Source organism: Coturnix japonica, chromosome 12 (genome assembly GCF_054131305.1).
Source record: "Coturnix japonica strain WE chromosome 12, WE-NBRP24, whole genome shotgun sequence".
NCBI lineage: Eukaryota > Metazoa > Chordata > Aves > Galliformes > Phasianidae > Coturnix > Coturnix japonica.
This window is the reverse complement of record NC_140674.1, coordinates 17,619,309-17,636,428: the sequence shown is the minus strand read 5'-3', so window position 1 is coordinate 17,636,428 and position 17,120 is coordinate 17,619,309. Positions and strand designations below refer to the sequence as shown.

Sequence of the window (17,120 nt, the reverse complement as noted above, 5' to 3'; positions counted from 1 at the left end):
GTTTCAAATTTCATTCACTGCTGTTTACAATCAAAGGAGCCCCTGGGTGGAGATTTATGATATTTACATGCTCTTCTAATTAGGATAATGATCACACCTGCTTTTAGATAATATTTATAGCTTGTTTCAAAGGGTCTCATTGAAATCAATGACTAGCTTTGTGTAATGAGCCTTCAGCACATCATACAGGTAATCTTCCAAGGATTTGGGTACTACCTTTGTGTATATTTTCAAATAAACCATTACAGAAGTCTTGCAGATATTATTATAGGGAAAAAAAGATATGGATTTTGTCTCATAGGATTTAGCTGTGTATTCCACTTCTTTCTTCATGTATGTGACATTAAAGATGGATTGTTCTTGTTCTGATGCCACAAAGGATGAACTAAGGGTGCTGCTGAAGACAACGAGAGTTTTACCATTTATTTTAATACAGCTACAATTTCACCTCTGAAGTATGAAATAAACAACAGGAGCGGATAGGAAAAAAACTTCCATGCCCACAGTCCAAAGTAATGACTAAACTTATTTTTAGAAAAGAATAAGTGGAGTGCAGGTGAGACATGAAATTTTTCATGACGGTTGTGATGGGCCTAACCTCAAAATATTGATGAAATTTTCAAAGGCCAAAGAGGAATTTGAGATTTCTTTCACAGACTTTGTGAATGTTTCATCATATTTACACACAGATCAATGGACAGATACAGTTTCCAAAGCCTAAAAAATATGCAATTGTCTTTCAGTCTGCCATGGGTCAGCTTTATTGTGTGTAGCATGTACCGTCTGTAACATGTGACTGATACTTGCAGGGATTCTTGATGATTTCTGAAGATTGTTTTGAGCAAAAAAGTTTATAATTCTCCATTGTTCTCTTTTAGAAATATTCTTTACCGACTAGATGAAAGGACAAGCCAGTTTTCAGTACTGCTAGAGGCACTGGAGCACTGCAAACTACATCAGTCAAATGAGACCATTCAAGCAGCCTTGTCAGAGGTGCTGAACAGCATCAGTTCAGCTCAGGTTTACTTCAAAGCAGGACTTGATGTTTTTGAGACTACCTTAGCTGGAAAGAAATGAGAGAATTCTCTGCATTCCAAGGCATTTGTTTACAACGCACTAAACAGAAGTTCGACTTGGACCAGAATTTCTCTGAGGATAAAACCTTTCTCAACTTTTCTTTCAGTTGGCGCTTAAATGTAATGCAGCGTGTGTTTTTATAAACAGAAAACAGTCTTTTGCACTGTTTACAGTATATATCAACTGTCTGTTTCTGAATGTATGAAACAAGGGGAGGGAATAACACTTAAGGATTTTTGGAAGGACATCTGCTGTATTTTTATATGTAAAGTATATTTTTTATGACTAAAGAGCTCAATCTTGCAAAGTACCAAGCATGTCCTGTGATACACTGAAGACCTGGTTCTGAGACACCCCAGAGTTATGCCAAGGTGAGCTTTCCATGCCTACTCTGTCAGAGGAATGACTTAAGTATACTGTTGTGTTCCTTAACTTCTTCAGCAAACTCAACAACTTCTTTACTCCTTTCAGGGTAAGTAATTGAAGGATGTGGCATTTCCTGGGGTATGCAGCGTGAAAGTTAATCTGGAAATGCTCAAAACTTGTTTATCAGTGCAATCCAACATCTTTACTCCTGTGGGACAATAAATACCTCAATTCTGAGAATACAGATAAACTTTGATTATCCCACCTCTGAATGAAACTGATTGTTTTCTCTAGTGATTCTCACAGAGAGAATTCATGTGATGATTTCAAGAAATTTGAAAAGCTTGCATCAGTAGTTAAATGTAGGCAGAGAAATATTTTGAATCTTTATTTATACATCTAAATACATCATAATATCTTTATATAAAAAACAACTCTGCTACAGAACCAGGAATTCACCTCTGCAGTCAAGCAGATGAAGCAGAGGCTGTAATCATACCATTACATTGTTAGCTTGAAGTAATCTCTGAATGAAAGGATGAGGAGGTTCAGTGTCCTAAGCCTGTAAGGGGATAACATTCCCTTAAGAAATGCAAGTCTTAATAATATAAACACTTCAGGTTGTTAAACCCTATTGGGTTTAGAATTTTACAATTCCAAATGATTCTGGGAAGAGCTTAAAAACTGTAATTTTATATAGATTCTTAGAATTAAAGTATAATTTATTTGTTGGAAACGTTAAATGTATTGTTACCCAATTTCCCATGGAAACATTATAAAAGCATTTCAAGTATCTATGTGAATGTAAAGAAATGCCTTCAGGAACGTTTCAAAGTGCACAATTTGATGAAAGTAGGAAAGTTTACGAAAATAGCACAATACATTGACAGTGTATGTTCACATAGTGAAAACTAAGAGTTGTTTACAGATCTGTGTTTCTGTTTTCCCAAAGATGTTGGCAAATGAGCCTCTGTTAGCAGCGGCCTAGGGTCAGGTATGTGCACTCGTGTTGTTTCTACATTTCTTTGCAAGTTATTGGAAAATGGACAAAAGCGTATGTGGTCTGACCAGACATGGGGCTATGTAGTTGTACAGTCACAACTGATGTGAGAATATGTTCAGCAACAGTCAATGCGACTGCATGAACTTAGGTATTATCTCCTCATTTTACCTGACATCTGATAAGCAAGAGTGTGTGATTATTCTTTTGCTAGTTCAGGTATCAAATGTGTTTACTGCAAAAAGCAGGTTTGACTTCTTAAGAGTAACGTTTATTATGATGCTCCAAGGCTGATCTCACCTTTTGTTCAGAAATTTTAATTACAGCAATATTGGAATGGTTGGAGTAGTTTCATCTAACTTGCATGTATATTTTGTGGTAGTGTTTCAGGATTGAACTGTGTTTTCTAATAGCGGCAACTCTTCTAACAGTTTAATAACATTTTCTTTACAGTGGTGACTTGTTGTGGAGTCATCTGTGGTCTTAAATGATATAGAGTTGCCAATAAGAGACCAATAATGGAGATTATCACTTCCTTTAATTCTGCCAGGTGAATTTAATAACTGCTTCCTGTGTAGCCCAACAAGACTTCCTCTAGTGTAGCCTGAAGTGTACTCATGCAAAATCAGTGAAATCTAATGGGAAGAGTACCTCTCATGTATGATTTCTCAACCATGTAATTCTTCACTAAAACATTTATTTTGTTTTCTTGCTAATGTCCTTCTGTAACAACTTTAAAACAGCAGACTCCAATGTTCTCCACCACAAAAGGCATTGCTACTATAAATACCTGTCCATTCTAGAGAAAATCATATGTTCTTGTTATAGAGATGAATCAGATGAACTTCTCAAGGACTAAAACGCATTGATTTCAATGCAATCTCACACCTCGAGATCTTGAGGCATTTATTTCAAATGTTCAGATTGTATGTAAGTGAGTGCTCAGTGATAATATTTGCACCAGTGTAATTTTGAAAAGGGCATTTTTGAGCCATATCCTCCCACTGATTTTTAAATCCTACTTTTTTACTTCAAAGCATTTATTGCAAGTTGAGGTCCTAAATACCTGGATTATTTCTAACAGAATTTTCCTGCTGTAGAATATCAGCTAAGAGAAGATGTCAGTGAATCCTAGTAGCTTACCCAGACTTGGATTCACTCCTGTATTGTTTTGAAATGAATTGAGTGCCTTTAAAGGCTGCAGTATGTTTGCAAATTTCCTGAATGATGGAAAAAATCCATTACCTTTCCAGATGCATCCATTGCTGGAGAGAGTACAACAAATGCATTGATTGCTAAATAATCTAGAGTCATACTCTCAGAGACCAGAAAATCCTTGCAACTTGCAACATTTGCGTGTTAAGATAGTTGATAAAAGTCTAGTCAGATTTTATTAGTGTGTATTTTAGAGAGTACATAAAGAAGCTAATCAAGACAGATGAATGATAAGTACATGAGAGCTGAATTTTGAGTACTAACCCTATAAAAGGCAGTGAATTATACAGTGATATACAGTGTCTGTGCAAATTTGCAAACACACGAATAGGCAAATGCATTGTATCTTGAAAACATCATAGAAATACTAATTTACTTGCAGTGATATGATAGGTATGCATTTCTTCCATAGTTACAGTTTCTCCAAATCTCTCTCTATGTTTCTTAGTTTTTAAATTATTACTAAGTTAGTTAAACAAGCATTCAAAGGATAACTTTCATTTTGTTCAACTCCTGGCAAAGGAAAGTATATAAGGAAAGTATATAAGGAAATTTGTACTTTATAACCTAAGGTTTAAGTTGTAGAGATGAGTTTTTTATTTGCTGAGGTCTTCACAGTGCCTGGTTCCCAGTCACAGGATTTCTGTGTAGACAAAGAGGCTCACTGAGAACAAAAAAAAAAACACAGGGAGAAAATGGAGACAGCACATGGGTAGCTATATTTTATGAATGCATCTATGTTAACCAAACTTCAGGAACTCAGTGCAGTTCTGTAGTTTGTGTTCTGCAGAACAGGCAAGGTAATAGCATGGGTCGTTCTAGATTTAAAAGTTATTAAATGCAACAAATGCAGTTAAGTCTGGGCCTGCATTTGCAAGGGAGCAGTTAAGATGTTCCTCAAAAGCCTTATGTGGTAAGCTGTTATCTGTGTTACCCAGAAACGGATACATCTGATAAATGTTATGAACATTATCTCAGGAAACAAGTGTAGAGTGGAAGATGTTCATTCCCTTTGGCTCTCCAGCATTTTATTGGTATTCTGCCAGTTTGGGAAAAGTGATAGGAAACAAATCTCATTTTAAGATGTGGGAGACCCAAATTTTGAGTGCAGTTAGCCTTATACAGCACTGCAAATGTTCAAAACATGGGCAAGTGTCTGTTGGAGCTCTGAGTCTGTAAAACTTGGGATCTCTATCCCAAGATAGTATGGCAAGTAGAAGTCTCAAAAATAGCGAATAAATAATCAGTTACTGTCTATTAAAGGTTGTATTTATGGTCAAAATGACTTGCCTATCAATACAGATATAGGATTGCATGTCAGTCATTTCAGTTTTCCTATTATGTCAGATACCTGATTTTTTTGCTTACTTTCCTGAATCAGTGAGGTATTTGTTCCAGAGTCCTTTGTCTCACCACATCTAGACCTGACTGTGATTGAATAAGTTCAGCTTCTTTGCATATAATGCTTGAGTTGTGTGCAAAATTACAAAGAGTACTAGAAGGTTTGCTCACTTTTAGTAAGTTTTTAGTCTAATTCCTACAGGTAGTATGAAAGCATGTGTTTTTTTCTGGCCATGTACATGCCATCTTTCATTAAATAATGGCTGCATACAAAAGGTGTATGTATAAATTTTGAGAAAGAAAAGGTGGTTAGAGCAGAAGCAAAACTTGGCTCCTGTATTTTAGTATTTTAAATGATTGTGGATGGCAAAGACTCAAGCCATATGCAAAAAAATGTACTTGAATTTGGACACTTGAACCAAGGAAGTGCCTAAAAATAATGAAGACTCACAGAGAATGCAGATCAGTAACAATTTACAACTGTCGGAATTGGACTGTATGTTTTCTGAAACTTTGGTGCTATCAGACCCAACACTTTTTTTTCTTAGTTTTAATCCCACTGTCCCTGGTCATATTTACACACTCATTGTAAGTCGAGAATATGTACACTTGTAGATTGAGATTCACTGAAAGTTTGGTTCCATTCAGTCGTACTGGAATGCTCTGTTTCTTTCAGTGGGACTGACTTTACCATGACCACTTACCAAGGTATGATTCTTCATGACTAAGGTCAGCAGGATTTGGCCACTATCTATGGAATTTCCCCAAAGATTTAATAACAAAATGTTGTTTTTAATTTATTCTCTTTAAATCTCTCAATATAGATTATTGCATTAAGGAGAATCTGAGTAGTCTCTTGGTGAATGAAAATAAACCCACAGGACAACATATAAATGTGTACATGCAAGTGATGTATTATAATTTTGCATTAACTGAATAGTTATTATAAATGTCAGCATGGATTAATGTACACGTTCCCATATGAGCCGCACAGATTGGAATTAATACAAGGGCTTACAGTGAGAAATTTAATCAGAGTATGGGTGTGGAACAACTTTTGCTAAGAAAATGTGGTATATAGTTACTTGTCAGCCTAATCCATTTTGTTAAAAAAGGTTGTTTGGTTTTGTTTAAGCTACTTATCTCTGATTTATTTTTCCAAGAAGCCTTTGAAAATGAAGTCTTGCTCTTTATTTTTCTTCTAAATGCCTGCTGTCTCTAGTGCTTATGGAAAGCTTACCACGTCTTAAGACAATGCAAGGTCTTCCTGTCTGATCACTCATGGATTATTTGATACAATTAGAGTGGTATTTCAAAGCATAGATCTTGAAAGAAAGTAATTTACTGAGCTGTTAATTTATATGATACAATATGCTTGGGTGGCTGCTATTGCCATGTGGCAGTGGAAGTATGCAATATGATGCTTTCAGGCACTAAAGAGAACAAATATGGTTATGTGATAATATTGCATTGACCTGCTAATTTTCCCTCATTTGAAATTGTTCTAGTTGGAGCTAGATATACGATACAGTGTGCTCCAACTAGAACACTCGGTTCTCTTAGCACCAGCTACAGACTCTTAATACAGGTGTTGTCTGAGCTATCAGTGTGCTCCAAGAGTTTATAATGGGATTATAATTATATCCCCAGTCAGCTTTTTTTATATGTAGTACAGTCCTGGTACTGATGTGAATGACACTGAAGTGGTAAGTCTGGCCAAGGTCAGGCTGCTGTTCCCCGCTGCCCTTAGAAAGTTAAATAAATACTCTGCAAGTACTTCCAGGGTTTTTGGAGTTTTCAGTCTGAGTACAGAAGATTCTGAAGAAATATAGTGGAACACTGTTGTTTTTTTCATGTAGTCTTATTTCCTGTTCTCAACAGCTGAAACGTCTTGTAGTCAATGAGTGCACTAGAGGAGAAGAAAGGAGATGCTTAATATTTTATACTTAAAGCAGATAAGATGAATACAAATTCTCTTTGCTTTCCACTTGCGGTTTATGCAAGCCAATACACAACATACCCTTATCACATATATTATGATTTGGTATTCTGAGACAAATGGAAAATAAATATAATTCCATATTCAGTGGGTATATAGTGAATATATAATTAATTCAAGCAACACTCCATGTGGGAGTGTGTTAACTATTTGCATGCAATGGAGGTATATGCTAGTGAAGATATTTTGAACAGATAGTCTGGAGGGTTTTAGTACAGGTCTACAAAGTAATATTCTTCTGCCTAAGGCCAGATATTAGCATTGCATTCATACCTAGTTGTGTTTGCTCATTGCTGTACCTTTGAGGATTAATGCTCAAATGCTGTTATCAGAGATCATGTTAGCCTCAGTATGAACTATTATTTTTATGTCGCATAACACCTTACAGATTTTAACTAATCAGATGGAATACGGAAACATTTCTGCCTTTTGTATTCAAGGGAGCTGCTGTCAACTTGTGTTATCTTTGACACAGCATGTGGAATGCCTGAATGATGACTTCATTCCATCTACATCCAAATTTTCATGTAGTAAAATCACAGTACCACAACTGATAGCTAGTCAATTCAGAATATTAAGTAACTAGTTTTTTTTCAGCACGCAGTAATATAATCTTGATGCAGTGATTCCTGGAAACCAATAAATATCATATTATGTGGAAATGTGCAATGAAAGGTGATTTTTATGACGCATTATAAAATGTCGAGTCTGAATAAAACAGTGTATTTGGAACACTAATTTACTTAGTATGAACTGTACATTTATAACATAGTATAATGAAAAGGTAACGCTAACTATTAATGTAAGTAGATTCTATGTACTTTGATTAAGAAGTACATTGTACTTATTTGTGCTATGAATATGGTTTTTGCAGTCTGTGACAGTGTTTGAACAGAAGGCACTGTGGACTGGAATTCAGTAATAGACATTTTTTGAAAGCGGTTGTGAATTAGACTTTTTTATTTTCCATAGTTGCATTTTTGTTAGATGTTGAACTGGAATATGAAGATATGTATAATGTACATTGCACTGAATGATTTGGAATTATATTCATTTGCTTTTTTGTTGTTTTTGCTTTCTTTTTTTTAATTGGATCTGCCAGTGAGCTGTAACATATGCTTCTCAAGCTGCTGATTTGGTAACATGGATCCCAGGGCATTAAAGTATAATAGAAACTTGGAAGAAGGAGAAGCATAAGGAAGAAAAATATAGGTAGGCAGAACCTCAGAAACTGGGATCTGACAGGTAAACTTTGAATTATCCACTTTTTAGATGTTGATAGATAGATAGCCCTGCTATTCTGGTAACTGGTCTTTCAAATTGGCTCTGTATGATTCTGAGAATCACAGTTTTCAAAAACAGCTACTTTGGATCAAACTCCCAAGCATTCAGCATGGGACTTACAAGAACCAAACACATGGGAAGAAAGAAACAACAGCCCTGAGTGCTATCTGAAGAAAGAGACCAATTAGCTTTGAAAATCTTGATGAAATGTCAACATTATGTGAAATTCAGATGATCAGTTTTTTTCCTGTAGCTCAGAGATCCTAAAGTTATAAAGTAGGTATCCCATGAAATAAGAATTCCATGCTTTGCTAACATTACGTAGGTTGCTTTGAAAGTAATGTTTCCTGTTTGTTCCTGGGGAAACAGCAACTACTACAAAGAGAGCACAATAACTATCTTTTATTTCTTTCAGAGCAGCCCTTCCATATAGGAAAACTTGAAGTCTTTCCTTTACTAATGAAGCACTTGAGAGGTATAATGTAATAGTGTCACTGTAAAAATGAATGTGTATTTCCGTATTTTATTTCAATTTTGTGTAGTTTAGGGTTTGTTTGTTTGTTTTTAAATTGCTGTTTTGTTCACCAGATTAAAAGTAAAAATAAAACTGATACTTTTCCAATGTTTTTAGTAATGGCTGGAATGTAAATCTGGTTTGGTACATTAGCTCTGTACATACTGTGGCTCTGACTGCCATATCTCATGGAATGTCAAAGTTTAATTTGTGAATCGTGGTCATTCACAATATCTTTTCTTTAAGCCATGTAAACGTGCCATGAAAATAAAAGTCAGCTGTACGTCAACAACTTTATGTAAGAGTCTGATTTTCCATTCCTCCTGACAGATATGAGCAAGTCAGCATCACTGAAAAACATAATTGAAGTCAAATATTCTTTGCCTTAGTATCAAAATCTTCTGTGGCCTTGCCTGGGGAATTTAATACTTAATGTTTTTCATCAAGTATCCATTGGAACAATAAAATTATTTATTTTTATATTACATGTTATTTACATATGTTGCCTATATACTTTTCACATGTTTTAATAATTGCAAGTAGCCAAGCTTTGTACAGAATGCATATGTCTGAAAGAATGGAAATATAAAAACATCTCCTTTTTTTTCCTTTAACCTTAAGCTAACTATACAGCATCTTTTGCACTTGTTTTCCTTCTGAAGTAGTAGCATAGATATTCAGATTAGAATGGGGTCCATGTGTAATTATGAAGGCATTTGCATTTTATATGAAGCATTGGATATGGTAACCATGTAATGAGTAATTTGATCCTGTCACAGTTTAACATTTAGGTTCTGTCTTATGAGTAGGATGAGAACAGAAACATCGAATCCAGCACAATCTGACCAGAATGGGATGAAGGTCCTCAGAGTGGCAAAAAACAGGAGCTGGGAAAGGCAGCTGCTGCTAAGAAGATTTCACCATAACAGAAAGCAAAAAGTGGAGGTCAGACTCTTGCCCAAATAACTGATCCTGTTTAAACAAGCCCTGAAGCTGTTCTGAATGTGCTGTAGACCAGTGACAATGGATCTCCCCACACTGATCAGTTTATAGTGAGAAGGGGAAGGTAAGAGACAAGAGAGGGTAGACTAAAACTAGTAACAGTAGCAAATCTCTTTGAAAGAGAAAGAAGGTCCCTGAAAGCTAACCTTCTTTTTTTCATGGGCAGGAAATGGCACAAGGAGCAGGATCAATTTTGAGAAGCTTAGTAACAACAGCTGGATCACCCCTTACTCCCTCACAGGCAGGCAGGAGAGTGAGTGGTCCTAGGGCTAAATAAGGTAAGCTGGGTCTAAATAAGTGAGTTTAAAAAGCATTAAGTCTTTTGTGGAGTCACCAAAGCAGATAGTTCTCTCAGCAAAGTGACCTTGAAGAGTCCACTGACCTTACTTCAACCTCTTTCTGCTTATAGTCTTCTCCTCTGAGCCAAAGGAGCTCTGAGTTGCATCTCAAATACTGTAAACCAAGATCAGTCCTTTGAAACTGTCAGCATACATCAAATGAAGATCTCATCCACTTGTTTGAGGCTGAGCTACAAATGGGAGAAGCACTCCCTGACATTGTTTGACAGTCTCATTTCAAGAGAAATCGAGTAGGTTTTTCTTGTCAATGTCTTGAATTCATCTTTGGTGTATTTCAGCTGAGGTCAGTGATATGCCAGAGATGATTTATCCCATTGGATAAGGGTTGCTTTTACTGAACAAAAGAGAACACATATCAGAACTAATACCATGCCAATATTTACCTCCTTTTAATGTCAGTGTCACCAGTTTATAGTGGCTAATGTTCTTAAAATTTGACTTCTCCCTTGAACAAAAAGTTACCTGCCACCCTGTAAGTATGAGCTGCTTTCATACTGAATAATACAAGTCAGTTTCAGACAGTGGCATTCTGTAACCCTTAACCTTGACTAAAGAAGGTGATGATAAGAACTCTGTTACTGTCTCTTCTACAGGAAGAAGGGAAAGTATGATTTCTGTGAAAATTATAGATAGAGATGTACTTTAAAAGCTGAAAACTTAGAAAAATATAAAGCTTAAAAAAGTATGCGTTCACATAGCTGTTGGACATGCAGTTTAGAATGAAAGTTATAGAAAGATTATGTAAAGTAAAGCAAAAAGGGATAATTTAATGTCAATATTGAAGATAAAATGCCTTAGATAATGTCTTTGAATTGATGGAATAAACTTGTGGAGGCTGTTACAGAAGAGAGAATAGAAACCTTAAGGTTAAGCCCTGTGGTTTAATATCAAGAAGCTTGATATATATAAGTTGTAGCACAAGAGAGGACCTACTGCCATATGACTACTCTGAAATATCTAATACCTATCAGAAGGAACTGTTGAATTCTAAACTAGAATGCAAGATCCAGAAAAGCCAGGAGAAAAGGTTTTGTTGTCCACAGCTAACACCAAAAGGTTGACATATCTAAGTTTATTCTTGTGTTTTTCCTCTGAATAATAACAGAGATCCATAAAGATGGATTTGTCTAGCCTGGGTGACAGGCAGGTGTTTGTCAGCGTGGGACTGCACATGAAAGATGGTCAAATTAGCTGGAGTAAGTTTCCACATATGTCATATGTCACTGCATTTCCTAGAGTGAAAGATCACTGTGTTATCTAAAATGAAGATACAGAACTGTAGTGGGGGACCTTGATATGCAGATATTACTCCTGAAGTGAGCAAGAAAAATGAGCTGATACCCCCACACGTGAAGTTCACATTACAAATGCTGGCAGAATGACCCTATAATGAACACCAACTGAGTTCACTTTTAGGACTCTGCCATTCATAAAGTGCTTGTCATGCTCTCCTAACCTAACATAATCAGGGCCCTATGAGTGAGTAATAGCCTTGTATTCATAATAAGGCAATTTATTATCCTGTATGTAAAATGACAACTTCATTATCATTCACTATTATGAAATAGCAGGGAAAGCGGCAGTTGAAATAAAAAGGCAGCATTTTAAATAATTCTTTTTAAAGTATGAAAATTCAATACATACTTTTGTGGAATGTAACATTTCTATTAATATATGAAAAATTTATCTTGGTGTTCCATGTCATACTTCACTGATATTTTGTCATTACATTTTGAGAGAATTATTTACAGTGTCTGCTTGCACCATCATGGCTTCTTTTTTCTTTCCCCCCCAGCTACCTTTATACCACCCACTGAGTACTTTTAGACTGGTGGAATTCTGCCTCACTTACTTTTATAGCCTCTTTTATTGACTCTGGTCAGTGCAAATGTGTAAACTGAATGCAAATGCTTAGTTCCAGTGACAGAACAGTGCAAAAATACTAGCCAGAGGATTGGCTCCATTACCTCTATGAGGCCTAAAAATTCCATATGTAATAAACAACTGTCCTTTGAGCTCCTGCTGGTTCTACTGCCTGTTTTTGGAAGATGGGGAACTATCTCAGAATGGTTATACAACTTTTCTATTTTTTATAAAACTTCTGAGAAAAAATCCTGTTCAGAATACAGTAATTTGCTTCAAATTACATATCGATGCCTACCATTCTGTTATTCCTGAATCGATAAAAGTGAATGTGTCCACAATAAGTAGTTCATTGAGTAGACACTGGAACATTGTATAACAAAGTGTGATATGGGTTGGTGATCGAATATGTTAGGGTTAGTATCATTAAGTGTAGCAGGGGAGGTGTGTTATGTCAGTGGGGACGAATAGCATGAAGCTGAGAGAAGTGACACATCTCTTTGTCTCTTCCAAACACAGTAGGCTTTGTATATTCTAATAATTTTTCTGCATCAATTTGCTTTCTGAAGATCATTCATTGCTATGACCAGGCCTCACCTTGCACACTTTGGGGATCTCTAATGCAGTCTGCCTGAGGAACTACTTTGCAGGTATGCCATAAATGTAATAAAATCTTCTGTAAGAGAGAGCAGTGATTACTGCTGTTATGTGATGCTTTCTGAGAATTTTCAGCCAGAACATGTGTTTGCATTCTAACATTGTTAGGACTCAATAATGGATAATCTAAATGATGAATGCTAAGATAGACAGCTATACTAAACCAGAAAATAAGTTCATTAGAAAAAAAAAGAAAGACTTGTATTGTCACATCCAAGTCTCTATGCTGATCTGTGTCATGACACCTATACACATGAAAGGACTTAGCAAAGAATCAGGAGGATGGGCATATCTGGGACCCCCTGCATTCCAGCAGAGAACCAGACCTGCTGGACCATCCTTCCTGAGCCTTTGTCAGAGACAGAGATTTTTGCTGAGATAAATGTATCTTGTTAGAGAACAGCTCCATACCCCCTTTTTCTTTTTTTCCTTCTTTTTTTTATTTTTTTTTTCTTTTTCCAAGAGGATGTACAAAGACTTGAGAATTCTCTCCCTGACCAATTGTATGACACTTCAGATAAATCTTTATATGCAATAATACTCAAGGACCTAAGTAATACATCATATTTGATCTGACCAGGCATAAATCATTTATTCATGATATATCATTCATAACTTGATTCATTGACTCATCTTTAGACAAGACAAGGTCAGTAGAAAAAAATGATTAAGCTTTTTGCCTGCAGGAAAAAGCAGCTTAAACAAAAAATTCATCTTCACATCTGACTTTATGAAACTTGACAGGGAAGATTTTAAAAATAGAACTAGAAGACTTAAAAAGCCAACTTTTACTCCCAATTATACTGATTTAAATCTACAGTCACTCCACTGACTGTAGAGTAAATGGGAAAAGCCTGTATGAGTCAGTGGAATCACTGTGGACTTTGTATCATCAGGGAAGAATTTGATTCTGAAAGAGGTGACGTGGACATTTAAAGTTGAAAATTATGTGCCTTAATATTTTATCGCATCAAAAATGGCAGATCAGTCTCTGTAACCACTCGTATTATTATAAATCTGGCAACATGACATGAAATTTCAGACTAGTCCGAGCCTTCTAGGAAGCTGAACTAAACAGCCTCATTGATTTACAGTTGACATTTCTTCCTGTGTTTCCATTAGATTTAATTTCAGTGGAGCTGTTGTCCTCCTGACAGCAGCATCTTGAGAAGAGGTCATTCTTTCTTCTGTTAAATCACGTAAGGCAGAAGAGCATGTCATTTCCTTGCCATGTGTCCATGGTCCTAGCACTCTGTTCTGATATGTTTCCAAGCCATTGCTCATAGAAGAGAGTCAAAACTTCCTCAGTGTGGCACTGACACTTTGTTGTGGAATAGTTTCTTAAGAGAGGGCACAATGAAATTCAAATAAATGTGCATTTATTTTAAAATAAACTGAAGCAAATTCTCAAAGTTGAACTTTATTCTGTTTAGTAAAAATCTGAACTCAGTTTGCCGATCTAAGGGTGACTAAATGCCTTTATCGTCTGGTGAAACTGATAGAAAATGGGGGTGCTTAATTCATTAAACCCTTTGGAATTGTTCTGCTTGGTTTTAAGAAATAGAGCTGTAAAAACATAACTGTGAAAACAGCTACAATCTGTATTTTGCATCAGTGAACCTGGAAGCAGATTCAAGTAAAAGGGAAAGATACGTTGGAAAAGAAACAAGCTGTAAGACAGATTGTGATGAGTCACTTCAGAGGGATTCAGGGAGGCTTTATTTTCTTTTTGTCTTTTTCTATTTCAGGCTGTTGTGTTTCACAGTAGCCTGGCAAATGCTGCAATTATAAGTATGTGCTGGAGAGTCCTTGAGCAGTGCATCTTCCCTACATAACATTCTAAGAACCCGTGCTAAATAATCTGGTGCTGATTTCACATCTCCAGTGTTCAGTAGCCTTTAAAATTTCTCATTTCTTTTCTCTGTTATGGTGCTTTAGGCAGTAGCATAAGACAGAAATATATGCTCAAGACATACAGCAGCATTTTCTTATCTCAGAGTCCTCACAAGGAGCACTAGCTCTATTATTATTATTATTATTATTATTATTATTATTATTATTATTATTATTATTATTATTATTATTATTATTTGAATATTATTTGCTTATTCTTTAAATATTTTTTTTTAACAATCCTAGAGGTAAATTCCAACTTGGCACCTAATCTAAATACAGCACCATCCACAAAATAAAATACAACAAAAATTCATCCACAGAAGAAGGGCAGAATAGAACTAAAGCAAGAACTCAGAGCCCACTCTTCTCACCTATAGGCAAAATGATTCAAAGGAAGAGGCAACCAGTGGCTCCTGGTGCTGGTGTCATTCAGTCTGGAGGAGAAAAGAGTCTTCTGAAGCCTTTAGCTTTAGATTTGAATACTTTATCTCATCCCATGTAACTCTGTATAGCTCCTAAACTTATAATGAAGTTACTCTATTCTAAGCAAGAGAGACACAAAAAATAATCAAACAATCATTTATTGTGAGCCAGCCTGCTTGTTTCTCTGTTTCTTTTTCTTTTGTAGTTCTTTATGCATAGGTTTCTATTCTGGTGTAATTTAAATTCCCGCAGAAGTTTTCTACTCTGTTTCAAGGACACTGTGGCTTGACACTATTCTAATGACACTTTCCATTATTGCTTTTCTATTTCTTACCCATACAAATGAAGCATTATGTTGATATTGTAAAGTAGTTTGAATCAAATTCTTTCCTGAGAAAAATCCACTGATTTTGGCCAAATAAAGCATCTCTTTAATGTTGGCCAGTTACATTTTATTATCTCACAATGAGTTTCTCCAGCATAAAGCATTTCCCTTCCTTTCCTCGTGGTATTCTTCTTGTCAGCACATGGCGATGTCTCAGTGATCTGGTGCTGTCTTACCTCAGGAAATATATTTCTGCTTTCCACATCAGGCCCTTCCTATTCATTGTATTGTTCCCTTTCTTCCTGGTGTGAAACACTGTAGAAAGTCTTGCTGAGTTAATTTGTGATACTTCACAATACTGAAATTTTAGACCAAAGCCTTGTTTGTCTCTAATGCAAGACATTACACTTTGTGAAAAACTGCCTACACACTACACTTTAATATGATGTGTTTTCTTATTTGGACTTAGCTATGCATTTCCTTCTTAAAACAGATGTGAAAATAAATGGCTGCACCCATATATAGCTCTTAGTCCACAGCTATATAATTATTCAAATTCAAGACTTTTCTGCGATATTGGAAGCATACATGGATGTCGTTTTGCTGTTTGAATATCAATTTTATACAATCCCAGCATTAATCCCATGAGTAAAGGCGTGCTTTAAAGATAGAAACATGTAATTCAGAATGTCTGGCTGTATTTCCCAATTGCTGTTAAGAAAAGAACTATTAATACTAAAACATGATGCTCAGTGGATAAGGTCAAATTCATTCTGCAGGTTTAATGACATCATAATTTATGAGATATGTATGGAGCAAGAAAGGAGAATATTGATCCATTAACATACATTTGAAAATCAAAGACCATCTATCTCCTGGCAGTTATAACACAAGTTCAATGCTACATGATAGTAAACCTTTTTATTTCCTTTCTAAATGAAGGACAGAGAAGCAATTTAAAAACTGAAAGTGATTGAATCTATAGATGACACTTGAAAGTCTGAAACTTGTGGACCATGACGTCAAAGCTGATGAAATCACACAGAGGGACAATACCTGGAGCAACAGGAAGGCTACAAAGAATTACTCTGGCTTTTGGACTAGGTAAGTGCTCTATCACATGTGATAAGTGTTTTTGTTCCATTATACATATGGAGAAATTGAGTGCAAGCACAACATCCAGAGTCACTCATGAGAGTTCAGAAATAGAGCCTCCAAGATTTCCAGTCCACTGTTCTATTCTGCAGAAAAACAGTTCTTTTCTGTGCATCAGAGGATGACCTACAGATACTTATAAAATCAGCAGGAAGGCACCTTTTGCATTCTACCTTCAGAGGTGCAGCCCCAGCAAGGGCAGAAAGGCCTGAGCACCAAACTCAGATACCAACGTGAGGTGGTTATCAAACTGGGAGAACTACCAATTTAAATGTCACTGCCTGGTGATGTAGAGTTTAACTGCACAGTTCCATTGGGTGGACCCTGGGGAAAGCAAGAAAGCAAACCCTGATGGTTCTTTCATAGGAAAAACAATACATTCCTGCTATGCTTGTGTATCTGTGCCATGCCTAACATGGTTGTATTTTAGTGCCTATTCTTACAGTTCACTTACCATTATTAAATGAAGTGTGTATACATATGCATGTGTGTGTATATATATATATATATATATATACGGTTTTGCTAGTTGGCTACGAAATCATCTTCCTCACTGCAAATATCAGGGAAAGCCTTTTTTAACATAACCGATTTCAGTTAGATTTGGGTGTGGTTTGGCCTTCTTTCAGATATATTGCACATTG

The 17,120-nt window shown here is 36.0% G+C and overlaps 1 protein-coding gene and 1 long non-coding RNA gene across 15 annotated transcripts in view; both read left to right on the top strand.

Moving 5' to 3' along the window:
• The window catches only part of NAALADL2 (N-acetylated alpha-linked acidic dipeptidase like 2), a 338,435-nt gene extending 329,347 nt beyond the window's left edge, over positions 1-9,088 (top strand). For all 14 annotated transcript variants that reach the window (XM_085513285.1, XM_085513292.1, XM_015871851.3 and 11 more), the window contains one exon: positions 879-9,088. In XM_085513285.1, coding sequence (XP_085369411.1) covers positions 879-1,077 — 199 coding nt within the window. In that variant the 3' untranslated portion in view covers positions 1,078-9,088. The remainder of the gene's footprint in view (positions 1-878) is intronic.
• Positions 9,089-9,962: 874 nt separating this feature from the next.
• LOC146758871 (uncharacterized) lies at positions 9,963-16,399 on the top strand. Its single transcript, XR_014933347.1, has 3 exons — positions 9,963-10,076; positions 12,590-12,670; positions 16,264-16,399. It is a non-coding gene; the product is annotated as an uncharacterized LOC146758871 (long non-coding RNA).
• The last annotated feature ends 721 nt before the right edge of the window (positions 16,400-17,120 follow it).